The 27,834-nt window shown below is 36.1% G+C and overlaps 1 protein-coding gene across 2 annotated transcripts in view; it reads right to left on the bottom strand.

The window, feature by feature from the left end:
• LOC123319210 (regulating synaptic membrane exocytosis protein 1) overlaps positions 1–27,834 on the bottom strand; it is a 301,043-nt gene that overhangs the window by 97,186 nt on the left and 176,023 nt on the right. For both annotated transcript variants that reach the window (XM_044906078.1, XM_044906085.1), the window contains one exon: positions 10,436–10,604. In XM_044906078.1, coding sequence (XP_044762013.1) covers positions 10,436–10,604 — 169 coding nt within the window. The remainder of the gene's footprint in view (positions 1–10,435; positions 10,605–27,834) is intronic.

Here is a 27,834-nt window from a genome sequence, read left to right as displayed (position 1 = left end):
TTCACCGGAAGAAATATAGTGGTTAATTACATGTTGAAAAGTATGCACTATCTTAATCTGACAATTTAAGCGTGACGAAAATGTGTGGGAGAGCGCCAAAAATGCGGAAAAAACCAGTATATTCTCAAGCGCAGTGGATTTTTTTGCATATTTTGAAGCTAATGATTCAAGAATAATGGAAAAAATATCATCTGACAGATTAAGCATGCCGAAACAATAAAAATCGGCCACGAAGGTCACAAAAATCAGTTTTTTTGAATTACCTCCTCTCCAGGGCCTCAAATTGGTTTCGCATTCATTATAAAAGAAGAGCATAACATTTTCTACAAATTTGTCCGAAGCAATTTTTTCTTCGTTCAAATGTTTTGGGGTATATGGCGATGAGTGTACATTAGGATGGGTTTCTACATTGACTTTGGCCTTTTGCATATGTGGCTAAGCTCCTCGCATTTATCACCCTCTAGCTCGAAAACTGTTGGGAGAATGTGAAATTGCTTCAAACAAAAGTTGTATAGAATTTCATCATCTTAAACTTTCATGATGAATATAGCAAAGATTAGAGGTACAGTAAGGGAGATATTTTGAAAAATGCATTGTTCTCATCTTCAAACTGTCAGATTGAGAAAACCCCCCATGATTATTGTCAGATTAATGGGTCAACATATCTGCAACACCGAGATTAACCATCTGTATGAAGATCTAACACGCTCAAGTATGTACAAGTAACGATTTTTTTTTCAAAAGACTGCTGTGACGTTGCTTCACGTCCGAATTATCAGTCTATTGAAAAATAGCTTCCATTGGCTCCAATTGAAATGTACTCTCGAAATCTGACACGCTCGAAAAAAAATTTTGTTTACCATTTTGAAAGTAATAAAGCATAACATTTCCTACAAATTTTGTCCCAAGCAATTTTTTCTACGTTCAAACGTTTTTAAGATATATGGCGATTAATGCGAGGTGTTTAGCGATACATGCTGAAGCAACAACAAAAGTTGTGTAGAATTTCATTATATACAACTTTCATAAGGAATACAAGAACGATTAGAGGTACAGGCAGGGAAATATTCGAAAAAAAAAGAATGTTTATCATCTTCAAAGTGTCAGATTAAGAAAACCCCTCCTGATTAGTGTCAGATTAATGGGTCAACACGTTTACAACACCGAGATTAGCCATCTGTAGGAAAATCTGATACGCACGAGTATGTACAAGTAACGATTTTTTTTTTACATTTTCAAAGGACCGCTGTGACCTTGCGTCACGTCCAAATTGTCAGTCCCTTGAAAAATAGCTTCCTTTGGGTCTAATTAACATATCCTCCAAAATCTGACACGCTGGAAAAAAATTTTTTTTCCATTCTCAACTCTTCCGTACGGTCAGTCCCACCGCGCAAACTGTCAGATAAGCATGAATTCATCATCAGAGACACGTAGGGCATATAAAGTATCTTAATCTTGACATGCTTGAATATGTATATCTGAAGATAATTTTACATCTTCGAAAACCTGCAGACGCTTCTCCCACCGCTGAAAGTGCATACATCGTAAGACCTTTTTTTCTTTCTACCACCTAATCTTCAAAATCCACTAGGTCTCCCTGACGCTCGAGTAAATCCAGATTTAGCATCGTGGGCTCCCCAACTATAATATGTTGGTAGAAATATCAACAAATCGGAATGGAATTGGCCATATCATCAATTCGATTAGATTTGAACTAGATAATTTCATTTTTTCCCCATTTTTAGTTATATGTTAGAGATCTTGAGGTGCCACTTTAAAAGGGCTCTAGCCTTATTGTATAAGATCTGATATCCAAAGTACAATTGCCACATCAGATTATAGGGACATAATGGCAACTGGAAAATTATATTTTTCTCTCTAGATACTACCAGGCAAATGAGATTGGAATCTATGTGATTCGATCAGTGTACATTATAGCGTCGATAACCAGAAAGTAAAGCCAGAGGGGAAATTGATATTCGCTTCATAACGATAATTTAATCGAGTTGTCGTTACGCAGTAGGTGGAATTTAATTGCTAAAGTAAATCCAAGTATGCTTTAATGTTTGATAACATATCGATCGATTTCTGAAATAACCTCCTTGTTTGGAAATACGTCAGATATCACTCGCAATATATTGTCCTATAATTCATTGGAAACAGGAGGGTTTACCGAACTAGTTCAACGATTGAGCTCTTTTCCAACCATTGACAAAGTCCAATAGGATTGAAAATTCATTTTGTTTGAACTTATTTGTATGATGATGAATACAGGGTGTTTTCAAAGGTAAGGCATTTTTCGACAGAAGGTCGTAATAAGTCGTTTAACCAAAATTGTCTACGTAAAATATCCAAGATGGCTGAGATACAACCCCTAGAAGTTCGACAAAATTTCATTGAATTTTCAGGAAGGGACTGTGGAAGGTGACTCCGGCATCGCAAAAACGGAACAAAACATAAACATACGGCTGAATAATAAATGGTTCAGTACCAAGTTCATTGGATTAGATTCACTTTTGTGAGAATCATAATTGTTATATCGTGCAATTTAGGGTGAAAAAAAAAAATTTGAAAATCGAGGCAGTTTCTTGATGTTAGTGATGTTGAAAAAGTGCTATGATGTTTCCCCATTTCACCCCATTTATAAGCGATTGTTGAATTATTGGAACAACAAGATTGTGATACCCATAGTGAAAAAAATCATGAAAAATTTAGACGAATTTTATCGGTGAGATTTTGAAGTATTATTCTATTTTTTACACTTGTGTCAGTTTCATCTGTCAGTTGGTATCGAAATGACCATTTCATAAAATCGTCCAAGTTACTAAAAAATAATAAGAACAATTCGGCAATCCTAAGTTTCTATTTTCATTACCACGTAAATATCGAACGAGCCAATATCCTAAACGAAAGCATAGTATTTTTCAATTTTTGTTTTGTTAATTCTTGTACGTCCTGTACCATCTATTCTATTGCACCGAAAGTTTTAGAGTTGAACCTAGGAACTGAACTTCTTGTTTTTCAGTAACATTGCTTTTTTCGTCTTTGTGATAGTGAAAATCATGTGATATCCTGAGATTTGACTTCATCGACGCAAACTTACGTCTTATAAAACTATGTGACACAGCTAATAATTTTCTGCACCATGAAAAAAATACGTCTATAGGTAAGACTAATAAAAAGTAGTCTCACCTTATGTCTTTTGTAGAACCAACGACCTTGAAATCTGGACTCGACACAAAACGACAAACTTCGAAATTGAACCAACAAAATCAAAATGCGCAAGTGACTGTATACGAAAACAACACCAGCCTTAAAAATCGAACACACTGGAATCAGTTTTCCGTCAACTAGAGTACGAAGGAGGATATTTTAATTCCACCTTCTGCAACTGAGCACACCATTTAGCTACTGCTGCTTGGCCCGCAGAAGCAGCAGAATGGATTCTCCGAATATCTCCGAAAATACAGATCCGATCAAATTGAAATAAATTATACTTACTCACCTAGTGAATAGTTTGTGAAATACGGATTTCATTGGTAATTTTTTTCATGCGATCCTAAAAATATGTGTCAGGCGAAATTGCCACACCATTTCGATAAATTTATAGTTCAAATCAAAACCAGATATCAGAGTAGATGAATATTTAAAAACGAGCGGAACAGTGGTATACTAACTTCCTGAAAAAATTGTTTGCACCTTCCTGTTAGAACCAGTCTCTGAAGTACATGCTTTATGAGAATGAATATTACCTGAGGGATTTCCCAGTCGGCAGGAAGTATGATTAATACAGCCAGGGTCTCCAATAACGCCATGTTGTTCGAATATTCACTAGAGTAAGTAATGTAGGATTTTGAAACATTTTACCACCGAATTCAATTCAGAGGAGTACGAATTTATTTCATTAGCAGGAAATAAAATGCATATATTCATCACTTCCACATTATCCACTTTTCTGAAATTAAAGCAATTCTTTTCCAGCTTTAGCTTTATAATTTTAATCGTATTCTTTCTCAGATTTCGGAGTCTATAAACATTATATTATATTTTCTTAAGGCCGAACCTGGAATAAAACTTTTTCTTTACTCTTTCTGTAGACTCCACGGTGAACAAATACATACTGAATATCAGAAAATGAGGAGGCTGATTCATAGGGTATCATTTAGTGAAAAAATAAAAAATATCAATAAATCCCACTGTACTTATATGATATTTGTTGATAGAAATTGCTAGATTGATGAGATGGGTACTTTAGAATCACGTCGATGTCCTCTATATTCCTTGTTTGAAGGCGCATTTCTCAATGAATCGCCCTGTATGAAAGTTTTATCCTTTTCATGATTCAGATGTCAGGGCAATGGTTACTGAAATTCATTGAGATACACACTACATTCATTGAGGTGGGAAGAGGTGTTGCTCTGACGGGGTCAAATAAGACTTTATTCAGCAAGAGTGAGCCAACACAGTAGAAACCCTCTTCAAATTTTGGTTATGTATTTAGACAAGTTGAAATGATATTTATCAGTGATATTAACTTTATGATACTTTCACATAGGTATGCTGGTAATCAACTTTTGATCAGTTTGAAAATATATGTGAAATTAGAGTTATATTCTGTATCTTGATATTAAAATAAGATTCGATATTGGCCTTTGGCATTGAATCTGTACCTGATTAGGAAGCAGACAAATTTCGAAGTATGGTCTCATTCTACGATTCGTATGGTTTCCAGCCACATGTATAATCTCCGTTCCGCTAGAAAAGCTAATTGTTTACATAATCTCAAAAGCCATGCAACTCAACGTCTCCATGAATATAGCTCGCGAGCAGTGAAAAGTAGGTCCATAAAAAGATAAGATTCTTCACCCCAAAAGGATTTAATGCCATACATAATGTGCTTCAGAACTATTCCTGAGATTTCATGGACTGTGAAAATCGAGATATAAATATCCTTACTAACATTTTCCCTCACAAGATAACGAAACTTTCCTTCAACCTTTGCTGAAGAAACAAAAGCGACGAGTTCATTACCGATTTTCCTTTGAGCTCTCCTACAAGCGAAAGTTTTTGATAGATCAAAACTCCCTACACAGGGTGATCAGTAATTATTTATAAATATATCTCTTTCTTGAATTTACTATATTTTTTTTAAAGAAAAAATGGTGATTAAAAATGTTGCGCAAAAAAAGAGGAGGCTGATCGTTCCTCATTTCTAATGTACTGAGCAAATTCCAACTGCTGAGATCCCCAAACTTTTCAGAGCAACTGTCAGGCCATTTTTCTCGAGCGCACTTTAATAGCTTGAGGACACAAGAATGGCAGTTTAAGAGTGACGAAAGGTGGCTGGGGTGCATCATATACTTGCGAAACTCATATGGACGTTCTCTAGCGTGTTGGATTTATTTTTTACTGCTAAAGAAATGATTATAAAACACAGGGTGCCCCAACAAAAATTTGACTCCTTGCACCACTCAAAAACGAAGACTTTTCGAAGATTCAAAAAAACAGGTGAACTTGTGTTCCTATGGTGACGAATTTCCATCATGACTTTGATCCGAAAAAAACACCCTCATGAAGGTGACATCTATCCCAAACATTTTTTGAATAAGGAACAGATGTCGAGTGTTAGTTAGTTTGAAAGTTATTCATGATCTGTACACAACTCAGTTACAATTTTCAAAATCGGTTCATTACTCACGAAATAATGTAATAATTGTGGAACCGTCCAAACTCAAGAACTTAAGAGTTTTTCCGAATCCAAAAATAATTTTCAAGTTCTGCATTAGGAAAAAAGAATTCAGAAAAATACCACCTGACGGGTTGTTGGGAAACAACCCCAATCCTTAACAGCACAAGTACATTCTATGGACATCCCAGGGACGATTCTCACAAAATAGGAGGATGTCCCTGAGACACTCTCTATCGGGACATACTAGGAATGGTCCATGGACATTCCTTGGCTGCAAAAAATGCTTCAATTTCAGCACCTTCTTTGAGTTTAAATGTACCATCTTCTTTTTTCCCTCTCGTTATGTTCAGAAGTCGACATTTACCAATCCAAACTTGAGCCATTCGTCTCGTGAGGTATTCGTGAGTATTATTATGACTTTAGCCTTGCGACTTTGACACTCCTCTCCAGAGGAAAATTCACTTATCCCAGATATCTCAGATATCAAAAGGATTAAGCTCTGTTTCCAGGTTTTCGGGTCCGTGGTGGCGGTCGGGTTCTGGCCGCCCTACGGCTTCTTGCTGTCGGTTGGATTTCTGATCCACCCGCACTTCTTGTCGAAGCAGACGGTGTTCCTCTGCATTCCCCATGTACTTGCGTACAGTTCTCGCCGTTCCGAGCAGTACCGCCTTCTGCATGACTCTATAGATTTTTTTGTCCAACTGAAGTTTCCTCAAGTTCTCTAGTAGTTTCTTCGGTATCAGGCCTGTAGATGAAATGACAATAGGGATGGTCTTGATATCTTTCAGCTTCCACTGTCTTCTGGTTTGTTCCTCGAGATCTCTGTATTTTGAAACATTTTTCAGTGTGCCTATCTAGAAGATTCTTATTATTTGGAATCGCCACATCGATGAATAGTGCTCTGCCCTCATCTTTATTGAGCAATATGAGGTCTGGTCCATTGTGGGTTATTTTCCGGTCTGTGAGAACTGTGCGATCCCAGCAGAGCTTGTGATGTTCATTTTCCAATACAGCATTACAGCATCCGGATGGTAATTGTAATAAGGAACCTTTTTCGAACATAGGAGTTAGTGTTTTACTGCCAATTATTGGTGAAGAATCTTGGCAACGGCATCATGTCTATTTTTGTACTCCGTGCCCGTGAACTTCTGACATCCCCCGGTGATGTGCTGGATAGTTTCATGTGTCTCACAGTCATAACGACAGCTATCATCCGCCAATGAGGCATCCTTGGCGATATATTTCATGTAGTTCCTTGTTGGAATCACCTGATCATGGATAGCGAGCATGAAGCCTTCTGTCTCAGGAAACAACCTTCCGGAAGTCAACCAGTAGTTCGACGCAGATATGTCGACGTAATCATGGTTGACCTCGTTCTGGTGCCTTCCATGCAAAGGTTTGCCAATCAGCTTCTGCATCTTACTTTCTGCAGAGTGTTCGACGGTTTCCAAGTGGTCCTGCTGTAGCTTTAACGGTGTAGAACTATCAGCAACACAAACTACTTGATGGAGTTCTGATGAAGCAGCCTTGCTCAGAAAATATTTTCGAAGTCCTTCAATTTCCTGGGACATACGGTTATAATTATTATTATTATTATCATCGTTTGTCTTCCCAATATGACGAAAATATGCATATAAATCAGAACTACTCTTTGAAATTATGAATGATTTGGGTTGGAAAAAATTACACGCTCGAGTAAAAATTAAAACTTGTCCATTCTCACATACATCGCTCTAATTGAGTCAATGCTCATTATAAAAGTAAGTATATACACAAAAGTTGGGTGCAGAGGGAAAGATAAAACCAGTTCTGTTCTCAGAAAAAGTACTCAAACTTTTATTCCGGTGACTGAATTATGCCAAGCGACAGAGCGGAGTAGAAATACTACTCTCACATACGGAGATTGAATTAATTTAACATGTAAATGGCGAGTAATGGAAGTGTGGAGGCATTACAGCCGCCTTTGCCTTTCTAGTCTCTTCAGACTTTCAACCAGAAAGCTTTATTATGTTTATTCCTTTTTGTAGGTTTAACCCAAATGTCATTCGGAATAGAGCTAAAAGCTTCCTAATTTCGTTTTCATTCAAGTTGTACAGACGGTCCTCCACCTTCTCATCTTTTCTGTAGCGGTTCAAGCAAACATTTTAATTAACTGATCATTTTGGATGAAAATTGAATACGCATTCACAAATTAACTCATACTCCATTCACTTTCATAATAGCACTCGGGTGGCCTAGGTAATTTGACATATTCCACACTCTATAGTATGAAAATGTTAGGTTATGAAGCTTGTCAAACGTTTTTTGGTTTTAACTCAGCGCTATGTTGTCCGTTCTACATAAAGAAAGGTCTTAGGAATTATTTATTTTATCACAATGTGGAATTACTTCTGAAAGTATGAAGTCGTATAAGTATAATTGACGTTTATGCAAATTCATTAAAGTGATTCCAAATCTAGTTATTTGCATGGAAAGTACAAGAGATCAATTTTTAAATATATATTTATTTTTGCTATGGGAGAAAAATAAATTGTTGACACATAATATGCAGTTGCTTTAGAAGAGTTAATGTTGGTTATCTTCTTTGGCTATAGGTTGAGGACGTTACATCAGTTGTAGAATTAAAAAAAAAAACAACTCAAAGATGAAATGCATTTGATGCAGTAGTAGGGAATGGATATCTCTTAAACCAATTTATTGATGGATTCCCTTAATGGCCATATGCACCGGTTCATTGACACCCGTTTGCACCAAACGCACTTAGTGTTAAGTGTCCCTTAAAATGAACCCTTAACTTAAATTACGTTGCACCAACTGTTATGTGACATTTAAATGGCTGCAGAACTGCTGTGGTTTTTCTAATAACGTCAAGTACCTTTAATTTGACAATCCATTTCATTATCAATAATAATGCTAATTCAGCAACAAAAAGTTGTCACTCTTTGATAATAGTAATGCTAATTCAATAACAAAGAGTTGTTACTCTTTGATAATAACTTGACACTGACAGGACAATAAAGTTAGGTTAATGAAATGACAACGATCATCTGCAACCCCAAACCAATGAAAAGGCTTTATTGGACTAGAATGAAGTTGCACCAAAATAAAAAACTGAAATATCACTAGATATGAATACTTGAGGGCCCCTTACTTAAGATTCTGTAAGCCGCAGTCGTGCAACTGACAATAAATTTAAGCGTCCATTAACTTTAAACTACGCTTAGTTAAGTACTCATTTTAAGGGGGATTGGTGCAAACGGGCCTGAGCGAGATTAATTTCTGCAGCCAGCTTATGATTTCAACAAATTATTTTAGGTTAGAATCCCACCCTTAAATACCTTAAGAGGTCATTACAGGAGCGCTTAAATTTAAGGCTAGCTTTAGACCCGTTTGCACCAAACTCACTTAGTGTTAAGTGTCCCTTAAAATGAACCCTTTACTTAAATTACGTTGCACCAACTGTTAAGTGACATTCGAAGGGCTAAAGCTAGCCTTAAATTTAAGCGCTCCTGTAATGACCACTGAAGTATATATGGGCGGGATTCTAACCTAAAATAGTTTGTTAAACTCATAAACTGGCTGCAGAACGGCTGTGGTTTCTCTTATAACGTCAAGTACCTTTTATTTGACAATCCATTTCTTTATAAATAATAATGCTAATTCAGCAACAAAAAGTTGTCACTCTTTGATAATAATATAATAGTTCACTTGACACTGACTGACAGGAGAATAAAGTTAGGTTAATGAAATGACAACGATCATCTTCAACCGGCCAACCAATAAAAAGGCTTTATTGGACTAGAATGAAGTTGCACCAAAATTAAAAACTGAAATATCACTAGATATCAAAGCTTAAGGGCCCCTTACTTAAGATTCTGTTAAGCCGCAGTCGTGCAACTGGAAATAAAATTAAGTGTCCATTAACTTTAAGCCACGCTTAGTTAAGTACTAATTTTAAGGGGGATTGGTGCAAACGGGCCTTAGCCATTTAAATGTCACTTAACAGTTGGTTCAACGTAATTTAAGTTAAAGGTTCATTTTAAGTGCGTTTGGTGCAAACGGGTCTAAATGTCGTTTTAGAGCTCAAACTTCGTTTAATCAAGCGGTACATACGGCCATAAGACATTCACAATAAGTCAAATGAAAAAGAGAAAAATTACTATTCTGGAACTTACTCTACGATAACATTCTTAAAACTGTGGTAGCTTTTTGCGTTCGTTCACCGTAAAATGGAGTGCTCAACAACCACCACCTTTTTCGGTCTCTCAAAAGAAGGAAATTCTGTGTCAATCATTCCAGATTGTGGAAACATTCAGCTAAAATATAAGTAGTTTGGATTCAGATGAAACCAAGAAGATATAGCCAAAGATATTACACATATGTGTGTAATATCTTTGGATATAGCGGATATAGATTGTCTCTGGATGAAACATAATTTCAATATGAATTTACTTACATTGAATATGTTCGAAAGCGTCCGATATATTATAGATTTTAGAATATCAGGGTTACTATTTGAATGAGCGAAACGGCATTCTAAATACCACTTCTTGATACCTACTCTGCCTTCATTCTTTTTCAATCTTTTCAGCATTTTTGTTCTATTAATTGATCAATCAATCGTGGCAAACGTCGTTATGACATCAACGACATTTCATGAGTGCCAACCTTACTCCTTTCTAGTTGAAAAAGCTAGGCCAACCGAGTGTTTTTATGAAAATTAATGGAGTATATTATGTAACTTACAATTGTGAACCTCTTCTCCTCGTTCTTCTATCTTCTTCTGGAGATATTGTGAGTGCTGCTATTGAAGGCCCCGAATCTGGACTCGGCGGACTGGTTGGTTCTGGAGGTGCTGCAACTCTGAAAGATGCTCTTCTTCCTGATGGAGGAACAATGGGTGTCGCGTTCAATCCTGAAACCAAAATTAACCAATGATGTTCAGAAACTAACCAAATTTAAGCGATTTCTTTGCCTGGTGTTCATTTTTGCAATTCATGAAAATTTCAATTCGGATGAATACTAGGTGATATAAAAAATCAAATGTTAGGCGGGTGGCGTAATATTTTTCCTTACTATGGGGGTCGTGTCGTGAAAGAGGTTGAAAAATAATGATCTGGAGAATGGGAAGTGTGAAACCCACTAAACCTACGATTGATGTCTTCAGGAAAACCACATCTACTCGAAACAATTAAGAACATAGGGTGTTTCAAAATAGCTATTATTACAACTAGGGAAATATGAACAGTATATTTCCTGAGGTTGTCAAAGTTACATCCCGAGGGCGGAGCCCGAGGGATGTATAGACAACCGAGGGAAATATATTCATATTTCCCGTGGTGTAATCAATAGTTTTTTTCTGATTGAAATAATCTGTTATGGGGAAATCATTGTTAGATTGTATATTTTTGTAATAATTAAATTTTTAACGTTGCTATGGGCCATGTTTCTGAAAATCATGGTTGACTGGTTTCATTTTGACGTCTTGTCAGAAATAAAATTATTGAAATAATGTCGAACTACGTCGAAACTCAATCGGCAAAAGCCCGTGAATCTTTGGTTCCGGCCAAATCTCAAGCTGCCTACAGTAGAGAGTACGATTGCTTTCAGGAGTGGAAAAGAAAAAATTTGGTGGACGGTGTGAGCGATAATATTTTGTTAGCATATTTCCAAGATTTGGTATGTTGCTCTGATTCTTGTTATTCTTGATGTATGATTAATTCATTCGATCCCCAGTCGCAGAAATATTCACCAAACACGTTATGGTCGAAACTATCGATGTTAAGATCAATGCTACATTTGAAGGAAAAAACTGATGTCAAATTATTCGATGAAGTCGAAGCATTTGTTAAGAACGAAAATAAAGGATACGTTCCTAAAAAATCAGCAGTGTTGTCCCGGGAGCAGCTCAAGACATTCTTGAGTGAAGCTCCTAATGACGTTTTTTTGATGTATAAGGTAAAAGTTTCATTTTGATTTCCTCTGTTGATAAGATTTTTACATTCACAATTTTGAAGGTTGTTTTAATAATGGAAATCTTTGGCGCCTGCAGAACACAAGAGCTGGTGAATATGCTATCTTCAGATATCGAAGATCGTGGGTCGGTAATCATAATTAAAGTCTCAAAAACTAAGAATGATATAAACAGAATATTCACTATAATTGATGAAGAAGATCTGGGTGCTGCTCGTTTGGTGCGGGAGTATTCGGCGTTGCGTCCGCAAGGCGTTCTTAGGTTCTTCGTAGCTTATAGAGATAAGAAGTGTACTCTTCAGCCTGTCGGCAAAAATACCTTCGGAAAAATTCCGAGTAAGGTTGCTGAATGGTTGGGATTAGATAATCCGAAAATGTATACAGGCCATTGTGGAAGACGAACATCCGCGACTTTGGTTGCCGATGCGGGAGCCTCAATGACAACACTCAAGAGACATGGTGGTTGGAAAAGTTCATCTGTTGCAGAAGGCTATCTGGCTGACAGTATGCTGCAGAAAAATAAGGTAGCGAAGATAATAGCAGGTGTGGAGGGAGAGCCATCTGCAGCATCACAGTCTTTGAAGACCGTTTTGGGAGAATCGTCCGAGACTGCTGCTGCACGGAATGTTCTCAAGAAAACTGTAGTCTCGTCGACGAATAATTATGAACAAGATATTTCTTCTTCCTTTGTATCTGGTGGAAAAACTTTCAGTGGAAATTTCAACAATTGCAGTTTCCATTTTGTTACTAAATAAAGAAATTAAATATGATTTGACGTTTTGAAAGAAATATGATTTGACGTTTCATATTTCCCTAGGGAAATATGAACTGACATTCCATATTTCCCTAGGGAAATATGAGTGTGTTATGACACATGGTAACTAAGGCGATATAGCTCAATATTGGTTCGATCAGAAAAAAAAATAGTTTTTGACTTCTCATCATGAACAATAACGAATAAATAGAAATCTGTAAATTCTAATGAATATTTTATGAAAGTATGGAAACTTTCATCGCAAATAATTCATCGTATAATCTTTAAAGCCGAATCACAAATAACAAGATGTTCTGCTCATTCTGCACAACTATGTATCTGGTGACATTTTTTGAAATACCTAAATAATTACACTTTAACCTATATAACTATACTTTAACCACGATTGATATCTCCTCTGAAATATCTCCTCTTATTTTCAATAATATCTACCCATTCCCATATTTCTAGTTGGGTTTTCTGTGTTTGTATCCATAGACGTCTTTATATTTTTGGTTGCGACAGTGAAGATTGTTGACCAAGTGAATAATGACGCATATATCACAAGTGAATTTTTGATAGACCATCATCAAATAATGGCTGATAAATCAAAATTGATTTATAAATATTTTTATGCTCAAGAAACTAGAAACATTAAGGTCACTTCACCCAACGTTTGCAGACAATATAGTTTTAAATCACTAATGAAATGATTCAATAATTTTAATCCTTCTCAGAATTTGTAGTCATTCTTTTCATAGAAAATAATGTAACAACTTATTGAAATGAAATATTATTTACATTTAATAAAAAACTTTCAATAATATTTGGTAATGTTAAAGTGAAAATAACAGTAAAATATTAAAATTATGAAAATTTGGGCCCCCAAGAACAGAAACACTCTCAACAGTAAATGACACATTTCTTAGACCTGGGCATTTCTGCATTTTTGCCTTAGTTCCGTATGTTCATGCTGTTTATATCATTATTCATATTTTATTTGCCAGTTTAAGTCAGAGGCGGATTTCTATTGGTAGCCTATTCAGGAACGAAAAAAATACGAATATATTATACAGAAATCTAATGTAACGATTTTAGCACCATCTCATTGTCAAATGTGGCAAGTACAGGCCAAATGTAGTCGGTTTTTAGTACTAGAGGTATGAGGTCCTTTACTATCTTTCTACTTTCAAAGATCATGTTGTGATGAATTCATTTCAGTTTTTATGCGAAATACTGGCAATGAAGTGGATTCGATTGAATATGATCGAGTGAAGAGACAGAGATGATCTTCCATATTCTTGGTAGTGTTACACTAAAAGAAAGTGCAGCAGCTTTGAAAATTGTCGAAAATACAAGGACTGAAAAGCGGGTAAGATTCTTATCAGCTCTCATTTTTCATTGAAAACAATTTCGCAATCAACAGTTAATGCGATTCTGATTTTCCTTTGGATATTTTTCAAAGAAGTTTGCCTGATTCACTACAAGAATATTTGAAATGTGCGCTGTAGAATCCTTTTTCATTTGTTTCAAATTCGTACCTGTACCGTAAAAGAAACGACGCTGAAGCTTGTTTGTCGAGTGGGCTATCTATTCTCTGTTCAGTAAGTCTATGACATCAACATTCAACCCAAAGATTATAGAGCAGAAAGATGGGAAACGAGGCGACTAAAGCGATATGAGCGCCATCTGTGTGTCACGCGTGTTTTTAAGACGCTAGGACTGGTTAAAATATTAATTTGAGTGCCATTTGCAGAAATATATGAAATTTTTTAAGATTTCAGACGTCAATTTCGATCAAAGAAGTTTTGAATGTTTTGATTGTCATTCCGATTTTTGTTTATCTGGCTCGTTCTAGTTGCTGATTTTTGAAATTTTTTGTCTTATTTCTTGGTGAAAACATCAAAATATTGTTCGAAAATTATTGAATGGTGAAAAACGGTGGATCAAATAATAAAATGTATTTCACACGTGATTAAGTTTTTCACTCAACTAAGGAAAATGGAAGCGTAAGTATTAAAAGTCGTAACATGTGAATCGGTCATTCATTGATTCTAATTTTCAGTGCTCCGAAGTGGATAAAATTCTCAGAGCTTGAAGACAATTAATTCAGCAAACACTACTTACTACACCATGTGCAATGAACATTTTACTGCAGGTCAATTGAGAACTGTTCATCGACGTAAATTGTTGTATGCAGAAAGCATCCCTTGCATGAACGGCCTATTAAGTGGAAATGATGATCTTTATAGGTCCATTCAATGATTCTCAATTGCTACTCTTTCAATATATTCAGAAATGCAGAGGTTTTATTGATTTCCATTTGGGAATCGAGTGACTGTCAAATTGTTGTTTAGAAAGTCAAAGTTTTATGAAACCTGCTGTGAGTGTTTTGTTCATTCATTAATCAATTTGTATATTGTGTCATGAAGAGACATATCATAAGAAAATCATAAAAAAAACACCAAGAAACTATACTGACATACAGGTCTTGCATATGTCTGTAAGGTTTTTTTTTTAAGTGTGGTTCTGAAAATTCTTTTAATAATACCTACATATGTAAGTAACTGGAATATGTATGCTATGATGGTATGTTGAATATTGGTTCATATTAATTTCTGATATATGTATATTTTACAAATTCAACTAAGTTCATTAATTCAGAACAACCTATTGTACAACAACACCTTCGACATATAGCAGATCACCATATACTTTAGTGTCCTAGTTGAAGCTTCATTTACTGCCCACTATTTCAATTTTTGTAATTTTTTTATGAATTGCAAATAAACATATAGCACATCCAACAGCGTTTTTCGTTGATATCAATTGATTCCGAACAATGTTTAGATGAAAACTAACATCCTGATCACAAAACAAAACCATACTTTTGTTTTGTCGCTCAGGATGTTTGTTTTTTGATAGAAACAAAGACAATATCGGAATGCAATACGAGAAATAGAATTCGAATTTCGCGCCCCTCAATTAAAAAACAGAAAACTGTTATAAAAAAAGTTTTCCTGTATTGACAGTGCGTTTTTAGCGCCATCTCATTGTCACGCGTGTTTTCACTGGCCAAAATGTAGTCAGTTTTTAGTACTAGCGATATGAGGGCGTTTCCTATTTTTGTACTCTATAATCTTTGATTCAACATTGTTGAATTGTCAAAATTGTACTGAATTGTCAACTTGAGCTGGATTTTTACTAAGCTTGAACTTAACTATACAATTGACCCTGAATTAGGCTATTTGGTGGATTTATGACCTGAACTGAAATAAGAATTGAAGTAGCACCATTAATAGGAGCTGAGAAGAGCGATTAGAACCATTTTTCAAAATTTCCAATTGAATATTAGCAATTATAACAAAATAAATCGGACTGGCAGAAATCTACAACTTCAGTATACCATGGGGAACGTGCTGACATCGAAAGTGAGTACCGGTTTCGCTCTTGTTTGAACTCATCAGTATCACATAACTTCACCAAACGATGCCGTCTGAATGAAGCAGAGGACCTTTTGTTGGAAGCCAGTGTCACGTTCAACACTGAACGTGAAAGTGATACTGAAAGTGTAGATTTCTGCCAGTCCGATTTATTTTGTTATATTTCATGGCCTTTCGGCGTTGAACTACCTTCTTCATTAGCAATTATGAATTCCATATATGTTCATATAAGGCTAATTAGATCGATTATTTCATCATATAGGAGTCGAAATAGAAACATAGATAACTGAAAACGTTCAATTCACGAAACCCTTCCTTTTACTGTACGTCAGAATTGAAGCAAACCTGATTCTAAATTTTCCGAGAAATTTTCAGTTAATGCTGTTCATGAACGCCTCCAAACGTAAAGTTGTTATTAATTGCTAATCGTTAATATTGTTCAATTGAGTTTACATCTCCACTATTATGTAATATTCATAGACATAGAAACATGGACTAAGCAATGTCAGCATGAAATTGTCTATTTTATAGAAAGAGAGAAATGATCGTCGGGCATATACCTGTCTCTTTTTTGTTCACATAAAGGTGAGTGTGGACCAAGCAAAAGACAACTGTATGCCCGACGTGCGTTTCTCCCTGTCACTTTTTTTGACCATATTTCATGCATAGATAGAAAGGGAAGGCGCAGTCCATGTCTCTATGTCTATGGTTATATTAAACAAGATTGAATAGGTGCTACAGGTTATCACGCTACAGTAATCACAAGTGCAAATCATCATTAAACGGCAACTACTCAAAGCAAATTTAATGCTTAGCAGCATTCAAATGGAAAGCCACTCCTTGTCGGCCTAGAGTATTCCAATGACGGCAAGCTTGTCGTTCAAGATTCCAGGTTCCCACAGCCGACCCCAATACGGCCTGCTCTGAGGGGTGAAGATTAATTTCGAGCAGTTCAATAAGTCCGAATGGGTATTTTCGGACTTGATGGAAGACAAATACCTGACAGGACGCATTGGCAAAGGGAAAGCGAAATGAATATGAAAAATACCGATCCATCCTAACAATTCAATAGTGCGAAAAATTCATAGGTTTCCCCTTTATTCCCTCCGTCTGATTTCGATAAAATCACCGTTTTTGTAGAAGAAAACGGATGACACATTCTCGAGCTCTTTTTTCTTAACTAATCCAAAACTGAAAACAGATCCAGCCTAACGTTCATAGGTTTTGAGTTATGAACGAAAATTGAGAAATTGTCATTTTCAATGAAGCTGAATAACTCGCTTATTTGAACTCGTATTCGAAAACCGTTGTTACATTCTACAGGCACTTATTTATGAGGAATTCGAATATGATATTGATAAATTTTTTGATCCAGTCATTTTCGAGATACGATAGGGATTTCTGATTTTTCAAATGTAAACTATAGTTGAAAGTTCATTAATCTTGTTGCAATTTTTTTGCTGATTTCAAAAATGTATCATATATCCCTATTCACATGAATATAACGTAAGAAAAAAAATTCAATTCTTTCCTGGTTTTCGATTCACTGTTGAATTTTCAGTATCTCAGAGATCGAGTACAAAATATGTTTCCATAAAGGGCCTTTTGTCAAGAATGTTCTATTCCTCCCCAGGGATCCCATCTTTGTCCTTTCCTATTACTCGCTTATCATCAATAAAATTTTCACATCATTTAGGTCATGCAGATTTTTACTTTTCGCTGATGACCTCAAGTTTTTCTCACAGATCAGTTGTATTGAAGTTTGCATTCTTCTCCAGCAGAAAATACTGATATTTGCTGATTTTTGTGCTGCAAATGATCCATTTCTAAATCTCCAAAAATGCGATGTGATATAGACACTATACTGTATTCACATTTATTTTAGCAGTCGGTTGGCCATGAAATAATTTTCTCAAGTTTTTGTAACTAGAACAGAGTAAGGTTGGCACTCATGAAATGTCGTTAATGTCGTAACGCTGTTGTCACAACTAATATCAATTTTTATTAAGAAAATGTCGAAAGTGTTTGAAAGAGAGAGAAGACAGGGTTTCAAGAAGTGCTATATAGAATTTAGGTCCGCTCATTCAAATAGTTATACCCTGATATTCTAAAATCCACAATACGTCAGAGGGTAGCGAAAATATTCAATGTAAGAGAATTTATATAATGTTGCATCTGAATCTAAACGACTTATATTTCAGCTGAATATTTCCGCAATCAGAAAGATTGTGAATGAAGAGGATGACAAAGAATTTCCTTCTATTGGCAGACCCAAAAAGTGGTGGCATTTGAGAATTTTATGTTTGGCTGAATTGATGCGAAACGTCACTACAGGATTTTCGATGAATGTCATCGTAGAATGAGCAAAGAGTAACAGTTGTTACTCTTTGAAATAAATTTCCGAAAATTGATTTTTCTATTTTTCGTTTGACTTGTCCTATCCTATACATTATAAATGTCTTAATGTACCAATAAATACCTAATTATTATTATTATATCAATGTATTAAGATGAACAGCCACAAATACGAGCCAGTTGTCCTGTTAATTGTTTATTCATGTGAAATTTTTGTTCAAAGGTGAAGTTCATCTTGACTTTTGTTGATGATTTTTGTTGAAGAATTTAACATTTTTGTAATTATCTGTTGATTTTTTCGAGATATACCCATTCCCAACCACTGCATCATATGCATTTCATCTTCGGCTTAATATTTTTGAAATCTTCAACTGATGTAACGTATTCAAACTTTAGCCAAAGAAGATAACGAACATTACCTCTCCTCAAGCTTGTGCATATTATGATATTATTATTATACTGATCTTCAATCAGTTTGTATAAACTTCAATTATGTTCGTCACATATTTTCCGAAGAGATTCGACATTGTGATAAAATACGTAATAACAGAAACTTTTACGTAGAAAGGGCAACATAGCGTTGATTTAAAACCCAAAAATGTTTTGACAAGCGTCTCAACCCCACATTTTCGTACTATACAGAGTGAAATGTGTCAAATTTCCATGGCCAACCGACTGCTAAAATAAATGTGAATGGAGTATAGTAAGTGTCTATACTGTGGTACAATTAACCACAGTATGACTGCATACTGTGCACATCCACCGTTTGGGAACCAATGGTTTTCTCTCACTCTTTCGATATCTCTTTCAGTAAAGTTGGTAATTCATTTCGAAGGAATTCTAAATAGCTCATTTAAGTTACCCGTTAGTTCGAAAGGGAATCTTTCCATTCGATATTCCTTTCCTTTTCAATAATTTATTTCGAACTGGTAATGGGATCTGTCTTTCCGCATTGAATAGGATTCGAAGTTTGCCAGCTGTGCATGTTGCAGTATTTTTCTCTATTCAGTGTTGATCTATCAGTTTTATCTTGTTTTCTATGAAAATGCAGGTCCAGCTTAAGTGAAGAAATTAGCTTATTATCAATGTATTTCATTATGTACTAGTGAAGTTTTGACGAAGCATTGTACTATCTTGAAATCTGCATGAAATGCGCATATTTTTGAGATAGTTGGCCACTGAGGATTTCACACATACTTTTTTCGGAACGACCACTCAAACATTGACGAAATGGAACAGTCATAGCATTTTAAAATGAAAATTGAAGTTGTGATGTTTTTACAACGACAACAGCTATTGAAACGATTTTCGGCATATCTATTGGAGTATTTTTCAGCACGAGAAACTGATTTGTTTTATTTATTCGTTACCGTGGTTCCCAGAAACGAAACACGGTGTTGAAAAAATCGCTAGTTTGAAAAAAAATATTTGTATCCAGAGGAGACAGATTTTTTTGCCTTTTTGTCAGAGTGCTCAATAGCTCTTCTATGAGGTGGTTTAGGACGATCTATCAATTATAGGATATCCTGTATACATGTCAACAAGACTCAACATCGGATGTCCATTACACACGTAATTTCCCGTTTTCAAATATACGGAACATAATCCTGATCTGGAAATTATTCCGATTCCCTTATTGAAGTTATTCTGAAAATCTGTTAAAAAAGCATATGATGCATATGCACAGGGTAGGCAAAATTCGTTGTCCACTGAGACAATCTCGAGAACTACACTGCGCAAAAAAATTAACGCACATTATGGACATCTCAAATTTATTCTACAACTGAAGGTGTTCTCGATGATAATTATTTTTATCAGAATTATGCATGCAAATGTTATCCACTTTCAACGGATTTCTTCAATACAGATGTTATTATCAGATTTTGAATGTATTGGCTCCATTCTAAAATCAGTTGTTCTCGATCAATTCTAGTGATCAATAGTTTTTCTATGGGTGGACATGCACAAGAATTGCAGAAAGGCTTGGAGTTTCCCATACAAGTGTGTCCAGAATGTTGCAGCGATTCAGGGAGACAGGTATGAATGTCCGGAGACCAGGACAGGGTAGACCACGGGTAACAACTGCCATTCAAGAACGTTACTTGAGAGTTTCTTCGTTGAGGCAACGGTTTACAACCGCTCGCCTCCTTCAAATTCAGCTTGAGCAAACTCATGAAGTGCAAATTAGCACTCAGACAATAACAAATCGCCTCACAGAATATGATTTGAGGCCTCGTGTCGCGGCAAGAGCCCAGCTCTTACCCCAGCCCATCGAAGGGCGCGTTTGGATTTTGCGAGAGAGCATATCCATTGGAAAGAGGCCGATTGGGAAAGAGTTCTCTTCACAGATGAGTCTAGATTCTGCCTCTACCATTGTGATCGACGTTCCCTTGTATACAGACGTCCATATGAAAGATATGCTCAGTGCAATTTCCTGAATACTAATGGTTTCGGGGGAGGATCGATTATGGTATGGAGTGGAATATCTTTGACTGCTCGCACAGACCTAGTGGTCGTTGATAATGGAGCTATGAATGCTGATAAGTATATAAGGAACATTCTTGAAGAGCATGTAGTGCCATTTGCCCCATGCATTGGTGAAAATTTCATTTTTATGGACGATAATGCCAGACCCCATCGTGCGCGCATCGTTCAGGAGTACCTTGAAGAGGTTGAAGTCTCTAGAATGGAATGGCCAGCAAGAAGTCCAGATCTCAATCCGATTGAGCAGGTTTGGGACAACCTCAATAGAAGGCTGAGAAGTTCAGAAAATCATCCAGTTACGCTTAAAGACTTAGGAATCCAACTCGGAGAAATCTGGGAAGGATTAGATCAGAACATTTTAAGTTCACTCATTTTGAGTATGAACCGTCGTTGCCGAGCTCTAATTAACGCAAGGGATGGAAATACCAAGTATTAAATCACTTATCAGCATTTCAGTATTTTGAAAATTGTTTATTTCTCTTCTTTCACATAAGATTCGGTGAAATCCTGAATTTTTCTTTCATTTAATGTGTCTTGTTCCGTTCAAAACCTTCCCGAGAGAACATAAAAAATAAGTTATAAAGTCAATTTAGAGTTAACTTTCATTAAAATTGATATTTTCAGAATGTGCGTTAATTTTTTTGCGCAGTGTATAAGAGCAAGATGAAAACGGATGACACATGTAAAAGCTCTTTTACAGAGAAACAAAGAATGGTGAAAACTTTTTTGTCTTTGAAGTCACAGATCTGAAACTTGAACCTTCTTCAGGGTGTTTTTTACGTAAAACTTTCGTTTTTTTGGATGAAAACTTTTATTGAATTTGTTATTTTCGCATTGAAAAAAAAACTTTTTTCAGTAGATTCTACGTATGAAAGTGCCTGAGAGGGTTCAAGTCTTAGATCTGATACTTCAAAGACAATCAAAACGTTACGAGAACTTTTAGAAATCGTCAAGATCTCAATTTTTGCTAATAACTCTAAAACGAAAAATCTTAGGAGACTACTGTTTTCAACATTCTTTTTTTCTCTCAGAAAGAGCTCGGCAATGTGTCATCCATTTTTTTCTAGCTATTATAGTTCTCGAAATTCCGTCAGTAGAGAGCGAATTTTGCCCACTCTGTATATTAAAAGCACCTTCAAAGCACTTGCATCGTCGAGGTCACGACGCAATCAATGCTCGTTCTTTCAATCAAGTCGCACTTATCCACTAGTACCTATCATAATAAACTATTTCAGCACTAATTTCATTCAGGAGCGAAAATCCCGAGGGAAAAAATTACGCATTCCACTTAGTCGAGGTCGCGTCTCTAGATCATTTTTCTTTTTCTTTTGATTAGGATAATTTTCTTAAGTCGACTAAGGAGTTGCTGCTCATTAATAGAATTAGTTAATGTGTGATACATATTTATTTACAAAATTGTCATCAAAGTGTAAGAAGTTTTTTGAATTTCTTTCTCGTTTTTTCAATTTTCTACTGAATAACCACTGAATCATCTCCCATAGATATCTATGGGAGATGATTCCCCAATATAACGGTCCTGTAGCGTTCCTCGAACAACTGAAGAATAGAAGAATCATCACTTGGAAGACTGGACCTGGTCGAAAGACCCTCCCAGTCAAAAGCAAGATTTGGCTATTATTAATTTGAGTACCGAAGGCATTTCTAACGACGTGGGTGATCCTCCACCAAGATCAGCAGAAGGTTTTTGACACAAAGATGATATTCCTCCCAGTGCAATTGATGGACAAGTTATATACCTATAATTATTTATTTTTTTCTTCATTCATCATCAAGTCTTCGAATAAGTTTTGATGAAAGCTTTATTATTCACTTTTTTCCTCGTTTACTGCTCTGTTTCTTTGTTTCAGATATTATTTCGGAATGAAAAGGGAATAAATAAATTTTTATATCAATGGAAAAGAAGCCCTTCAGTATTAAAAGCTTATTCTGTAAAAGTATTTGTCATCACTACACTACTCACGGGGAGACAGGGTTTTTTGCTGAGGTTGTTCCCTAAGCTCTTGTATCATACTCCAAATTGTATGGTAACTAACTAACCTTTGCTAAAACTTATGCATATGTTTTATTGTTTGATAACCAAAAATGTATTGCTTACATACAAACGAATATATATTTACTATACGTATTTTGTTTGTGAAAATTCAGCACATTTCATTTGGTAACAGCCAGGCCACAACAAGTCTCATGTCAAATTATCAAACAGAATTGAATGGTGACACCCATCTGAAATATAAAGGTCACGTGCTATCTCTCCCCAGAAGGAATGTCCATTATAGAGCACAATTTGCTCCACTCGTACGATGTTTTCTTCGGCTGCAAGGGTCGAGGGTCGTCTGAAATAAGGGTTGTCTTTGATGAACTCTCGACCTATCCCGAACTTTTACTTCTCGAAAGCTTGATGTTAAGGGTGGACCTGTTCACGCCAAGGTTTCCGAAACGAATTCAGAGTCTGGTTAATCTTATCAAGATAATTCGGAATAAGATAATTCGGGTCCCCGTGTTAGAATGTTTTATATGATTTGGACAAAGGATGAGTAGAAGCGAGACTGAGATACACACTATCGAGAAAGTACCAGAAATTAATCATTTATATAATGCCTTCATAGTGAATTCCGAAATTGGTATTTTCGCTAAGTTGACATAAGGCTTCCCAATTATCTCCTTTAGTTTCAGCGTGTTCTGTCATTATATTTGTCTTCCGCGCTTCATCTTATGGTAGATCGTTTCGAGTGTGTTCTACGAAAACGCTGAAAGGACCTGCGAACAAAAATATTATACTTGTCAGTTTGAACTGGCAATTACGTACAACTAGCTAACCTGTCCAAATTCAGTCTGCCTGAAAGACATGGTATGTTTTAGCAACCTAGCTTTCTCAAAAATTAATGTACAAATATAAGAATATAAATTCTAAAAACATTGAAATTGAAACCTAATATATGATTATGTCTCTATTATGTGTCAGCAAGGCATTTCATTTGCTTCATTCAAGCGGTCACTGTTGAACCGCCTTTTGTTTTTTTAGATGGTTTGCAGTTGGCCCAGTGGGTTACATTTGCAACATCTCTCAACACCTCGAAAAAAATGTTGCATCAATGATTATTTCACTTTCATGCCGATTTTGCCTTGGACATGTGAGTAATATATTGACATATTGATCGGAAATGCCCAAGAACGACAAAAACTTTCTAGAAGCATTTTCTCACTGTCTCATTTAAAAGCCATCCTCAATAACTCAACAACGAATCAGAATTTGTGAAAACATTGAGACAGGTCGATTTTGGATGACAGGGGGACATGATCTACTAATCTAACTATCCATTTTCCCTATTGAAATTCCTGATAGGGTTGCAACCCTTTCCAGGGGTTTGCTAGTAGAAACAAGCTTTGTACCCAGATCATGTCCCTCTCTATCATCAAAAATTGACCTGTCTGAGTGTTTTCACAAATTGTTATTCGTTGTTAAGTTATTGAGGGTGGACACTTTTATATGAGACAGTGAGAAAATGCTTCTAGAAAGTTTTTATCGTTTTTAGATATTTCCGAAAATAAAGAAGTTACGGAACATTTTCGAAATCGAGAAAATATCAAAATTTGGTTATATCTGCCATTCCATATTTCAAATAATTTCTTTAGTACTGTATGTTTGATATTTGACATCGAGCACCATTATTCACTTGTTCGTATGTCCATTTCGATTTTGAATAACGCATTATAAACCGTATTGGCATAATCCAACTGCTTAGTCAGATTCCGTAGAATCCACGGCTTATTTCTTAAAAACGGCCAAAATCGAGCGATATGGGATACCCTGTACTTGTTCAGAGAGAATCAGGCTCTAATGAAATATATTCGATATATTTTTTATGGATGTTTTTTTATTAATGTTCTAATGAGAAATTTTCCAGCAAGGAACTTCAAAGGGACCTTCATGGTGGAATTGATTTTTTATAATCCCATTTCCTATGTAGGAAAATGTATTTCTCATCATTTAATGAGGTGGGCGGTGTAACAAGCGTTATTTTTTTTTAAGTTAGCTCGAAAATTTCTCCCTAAGTATTCACTCCTTGTAATTTCCTCCAAGGCGAAATTGATTTTTCTCACTTCACAAAGCTATGATTTTTTGATCTTTAATGCCTATTACTAATTTACTATTTCCTATATGATATTGATTGAAAGAATGCTTTAGCTAGTTATGACGAATTTTTTGAAAAACGTGCTCTAGATTGAGATCTAAAAGTTAGGAGGATAAAAATATAGGTTATTTAGAACCTCTTGGATGTCCTTCACATGCGCTTATTTTATGCACGTTTCCAAATTAATCACCCTTTATAGCCTATATAAGTACCCTTCTGAGATATGGGCAGTCCAAAATTGGAACTTTTCTAACATTTTCGTTGATAAAATTGATAGGGCAAGACATTTTGCTGGAATTCTGGATAACTATCTTGATAGTCTTTTACTGCTCTTAACAAAAAGTAAAATCATCCGCCTACTGTTTGTAGATTCATTCATCATTCATTGCGATCAAACTTATAATTTCTTAGGGCTACTTTCGACTGTGTGCCCTCCTGTGACTGAAGAGACCCAACCGTGACCTACAGATCCTTCCACACTCCGGGCATGGATAGTCACCAACCAGATCTGGCCGCCGCCGTTTTCTTCTCGAGTCAACAATATAACTGTGGACCAAAGACCTCCACTGTGTTTTGTCTAACGCTAGTTGTTCCCAGTTATGATTTGCATTAACTTATTTTAGGGATTGATGCTGTATATCCTTAAACCGCTTATACTGACCTCCTGGTTTTCGAGCTCTCTCAGTGAATTCGCCGTACAGAGCTATTTTGGGGAGTCTTGTGTCTTGCATCCTCAGAATGTGACCGCTCCATCTGAGTCGGGCGCTCGTTACTTGAGTCCCAATTATTATACAACTCGCGCGCTGCAAGACTTCTGCATTTGAAACTTTGTGGAACCATCTGATGTGCAGTATTTATCTTAGATGACGCTGTTGCGTTTGTTCAAGCTCTTTAATGTGTCGCCTATAGGGGGTCCAGCTGTATACGACTACTGGAGTATCATCAGAATAATCAAAAACGCTTCAGTATTTTCTACTCTTTCAGGTCCCCCTTCTTGAAAACGTTTGGATTTGGACTCTTTAGACAAGCATTCCTAAGTTCCGGAGAATGAGGTCTTTAGCTGCAAATTTGCATCTTGCGAAAAGTGGGAAGCATCTGTAGACTGGGGTCTACAAACTAAAATGTGATGAATCACGCTGTATTATCGTCTATAAATATATAATAGGTAGAACTCAATGAAAATAAGGACGAGAGTTAATGAACATCTCATGAGCCCAAGGATTACATCTAACAATAAGTCAACTTTCGGTAAACATTAAAAGGATTCCAAACACGAATTAGATCCAGACACCGATGCGGAGCTCCTACAACAAATTTATACGGTTTCGAACAGGAAACTTGGGAAGAATTAGAGATATTCAAACACTCCCAGAACGAATGTGAAGAACTTGTTACTGCTGTGTTCACAAACACCAAACCGTTTCTCTTCAAGGTTTTCGAAATTTTCGAACAACCACAATTCATATGATTATGAAGTAAACAGAATGAGGAAATAAGACTTTTTTTTTCTGATCGAACCAACATTGAGCTATATCGCCTTAGTTACCATGTGTCATAACACACTCATATTTCCCTAGGGAAATATGGAATGTCAGTTTATATTTCCATAGGGAAATATGAAACGTCAAATCAATATGATTTGACGTTTCTTTCAGAACGTCAAATCATATTTTATTTCTTTATTTAGTAACAAAATGGAAACTGCAATTGTTGAAATTTCCACTGAAAGTTTTTCCACCAGATACAAAGGAAGAAGAAATATCTTATTCATAATTCTTCGTCGACGAGACTACAGTTTTCTTGAGAACATTCCGTGCAGTAGCAGTCTAGGACGATTCTCCCAAAACGGTCTTCAAAGACTGTGATGCTGCAGATGGCTCTCCCTCCACACCTGCTATCATCTTCGCTACCTTATTTTTGTGCAGCATAGTGTCAGCCAGATAGCCTTCTGCAATAGACGAACTTTTCCAACCACCATATCTCTTGAGTGTTGTCATTGAGGCTCCCGCATCGGCAACCAAAGTCGCGGATGTTCGTCTTCCACAATGGCCTGTACACATTTTCGGATTATCTAATCCCAACCATTCAGCAACCTTACTCGGAATTTTTCTGAAGGTATTTTTGCCGACAGGCTGAAAAGTACACTTCTTATCTCTATAAGCTACGAAGAACCTAAGAACGCCTTGCGGACGCTACGCCGAATACTCCCGCACCAAACGAGCAGCACCCAGATCTTCTTCATCCATTATAGTGAATATTCTGTTTATATCATTCTTAGTTTTTGAGACTTTAATTATGATTACCGACCACGATCTTCGATATCTGAAGATAGCATATTCACCAGCTCTTGTGTTCTGCAGGCGCCAAAGATTTCCATTATTAAAACAACCTTCAAAATTGTGAATGTAAAAATCTTATCAACAGAGGAAATCAAAATTAAACTTTTACCTTATACATCAAAAAAACGTCATTAGGAGCTTCACTCAAGAATGCCTTGAGGTGCTCCCGGGACAACACTGCTGATTTTTTAGGAACGTATCCTTTATTTTTGTTCTTAACAAATGCTTCGACTTCATCGAATAATTTGACATCAGTTTTTTCCTTCAGATGTAGCATTGATCTTAACATCGATAGTTTCGGCCATAACGTGTTTGGTGAATATTTCTGCGACTGGGGATCGAATGAATTAATCATACATCAAGAATAACAAGAATCAAAGCAACATACCAAATCTTGGAAATATGCTAACAAAATATTATCGCTCACACCGTCCACCAAATATTTTCTTTTCCACTCCTGAAAGCAATCGTACTCTCTACTGTAGGCAGCTTGAGATTTGGCCGGAACCAAAGATTCACGGGCTTTTGCCGATTGAGTTTCGACGTAGTTCGACATTATTTCAATAATTTTATTTCTGACAAGACGTCAAAATGAAACCAGTCAACCATGATTTTCAGAAACATGGCCCTTAGCAACGTTAAA

The sequence above is a fragment of the Coccinella septempunctata genome, chromosome 1, assembly GCF_907165205.1.
Source record: "Coccinella septempunctata chromosome 1, icCocSept1.1, whole genome shotgun sequence".
Classification (NCBI taxonomy): Eukaryota; Metazoa; Arthropoda; class Insecta; order Coleoptera; family Coccinellidae; genus Coccinella; species Coccinella septempunctata.
The sequence above is the reverse complement of the archived record's forward strand: the minus strand, read 5'-3'. Positions and strand labels throughout refer to the sequence as shown.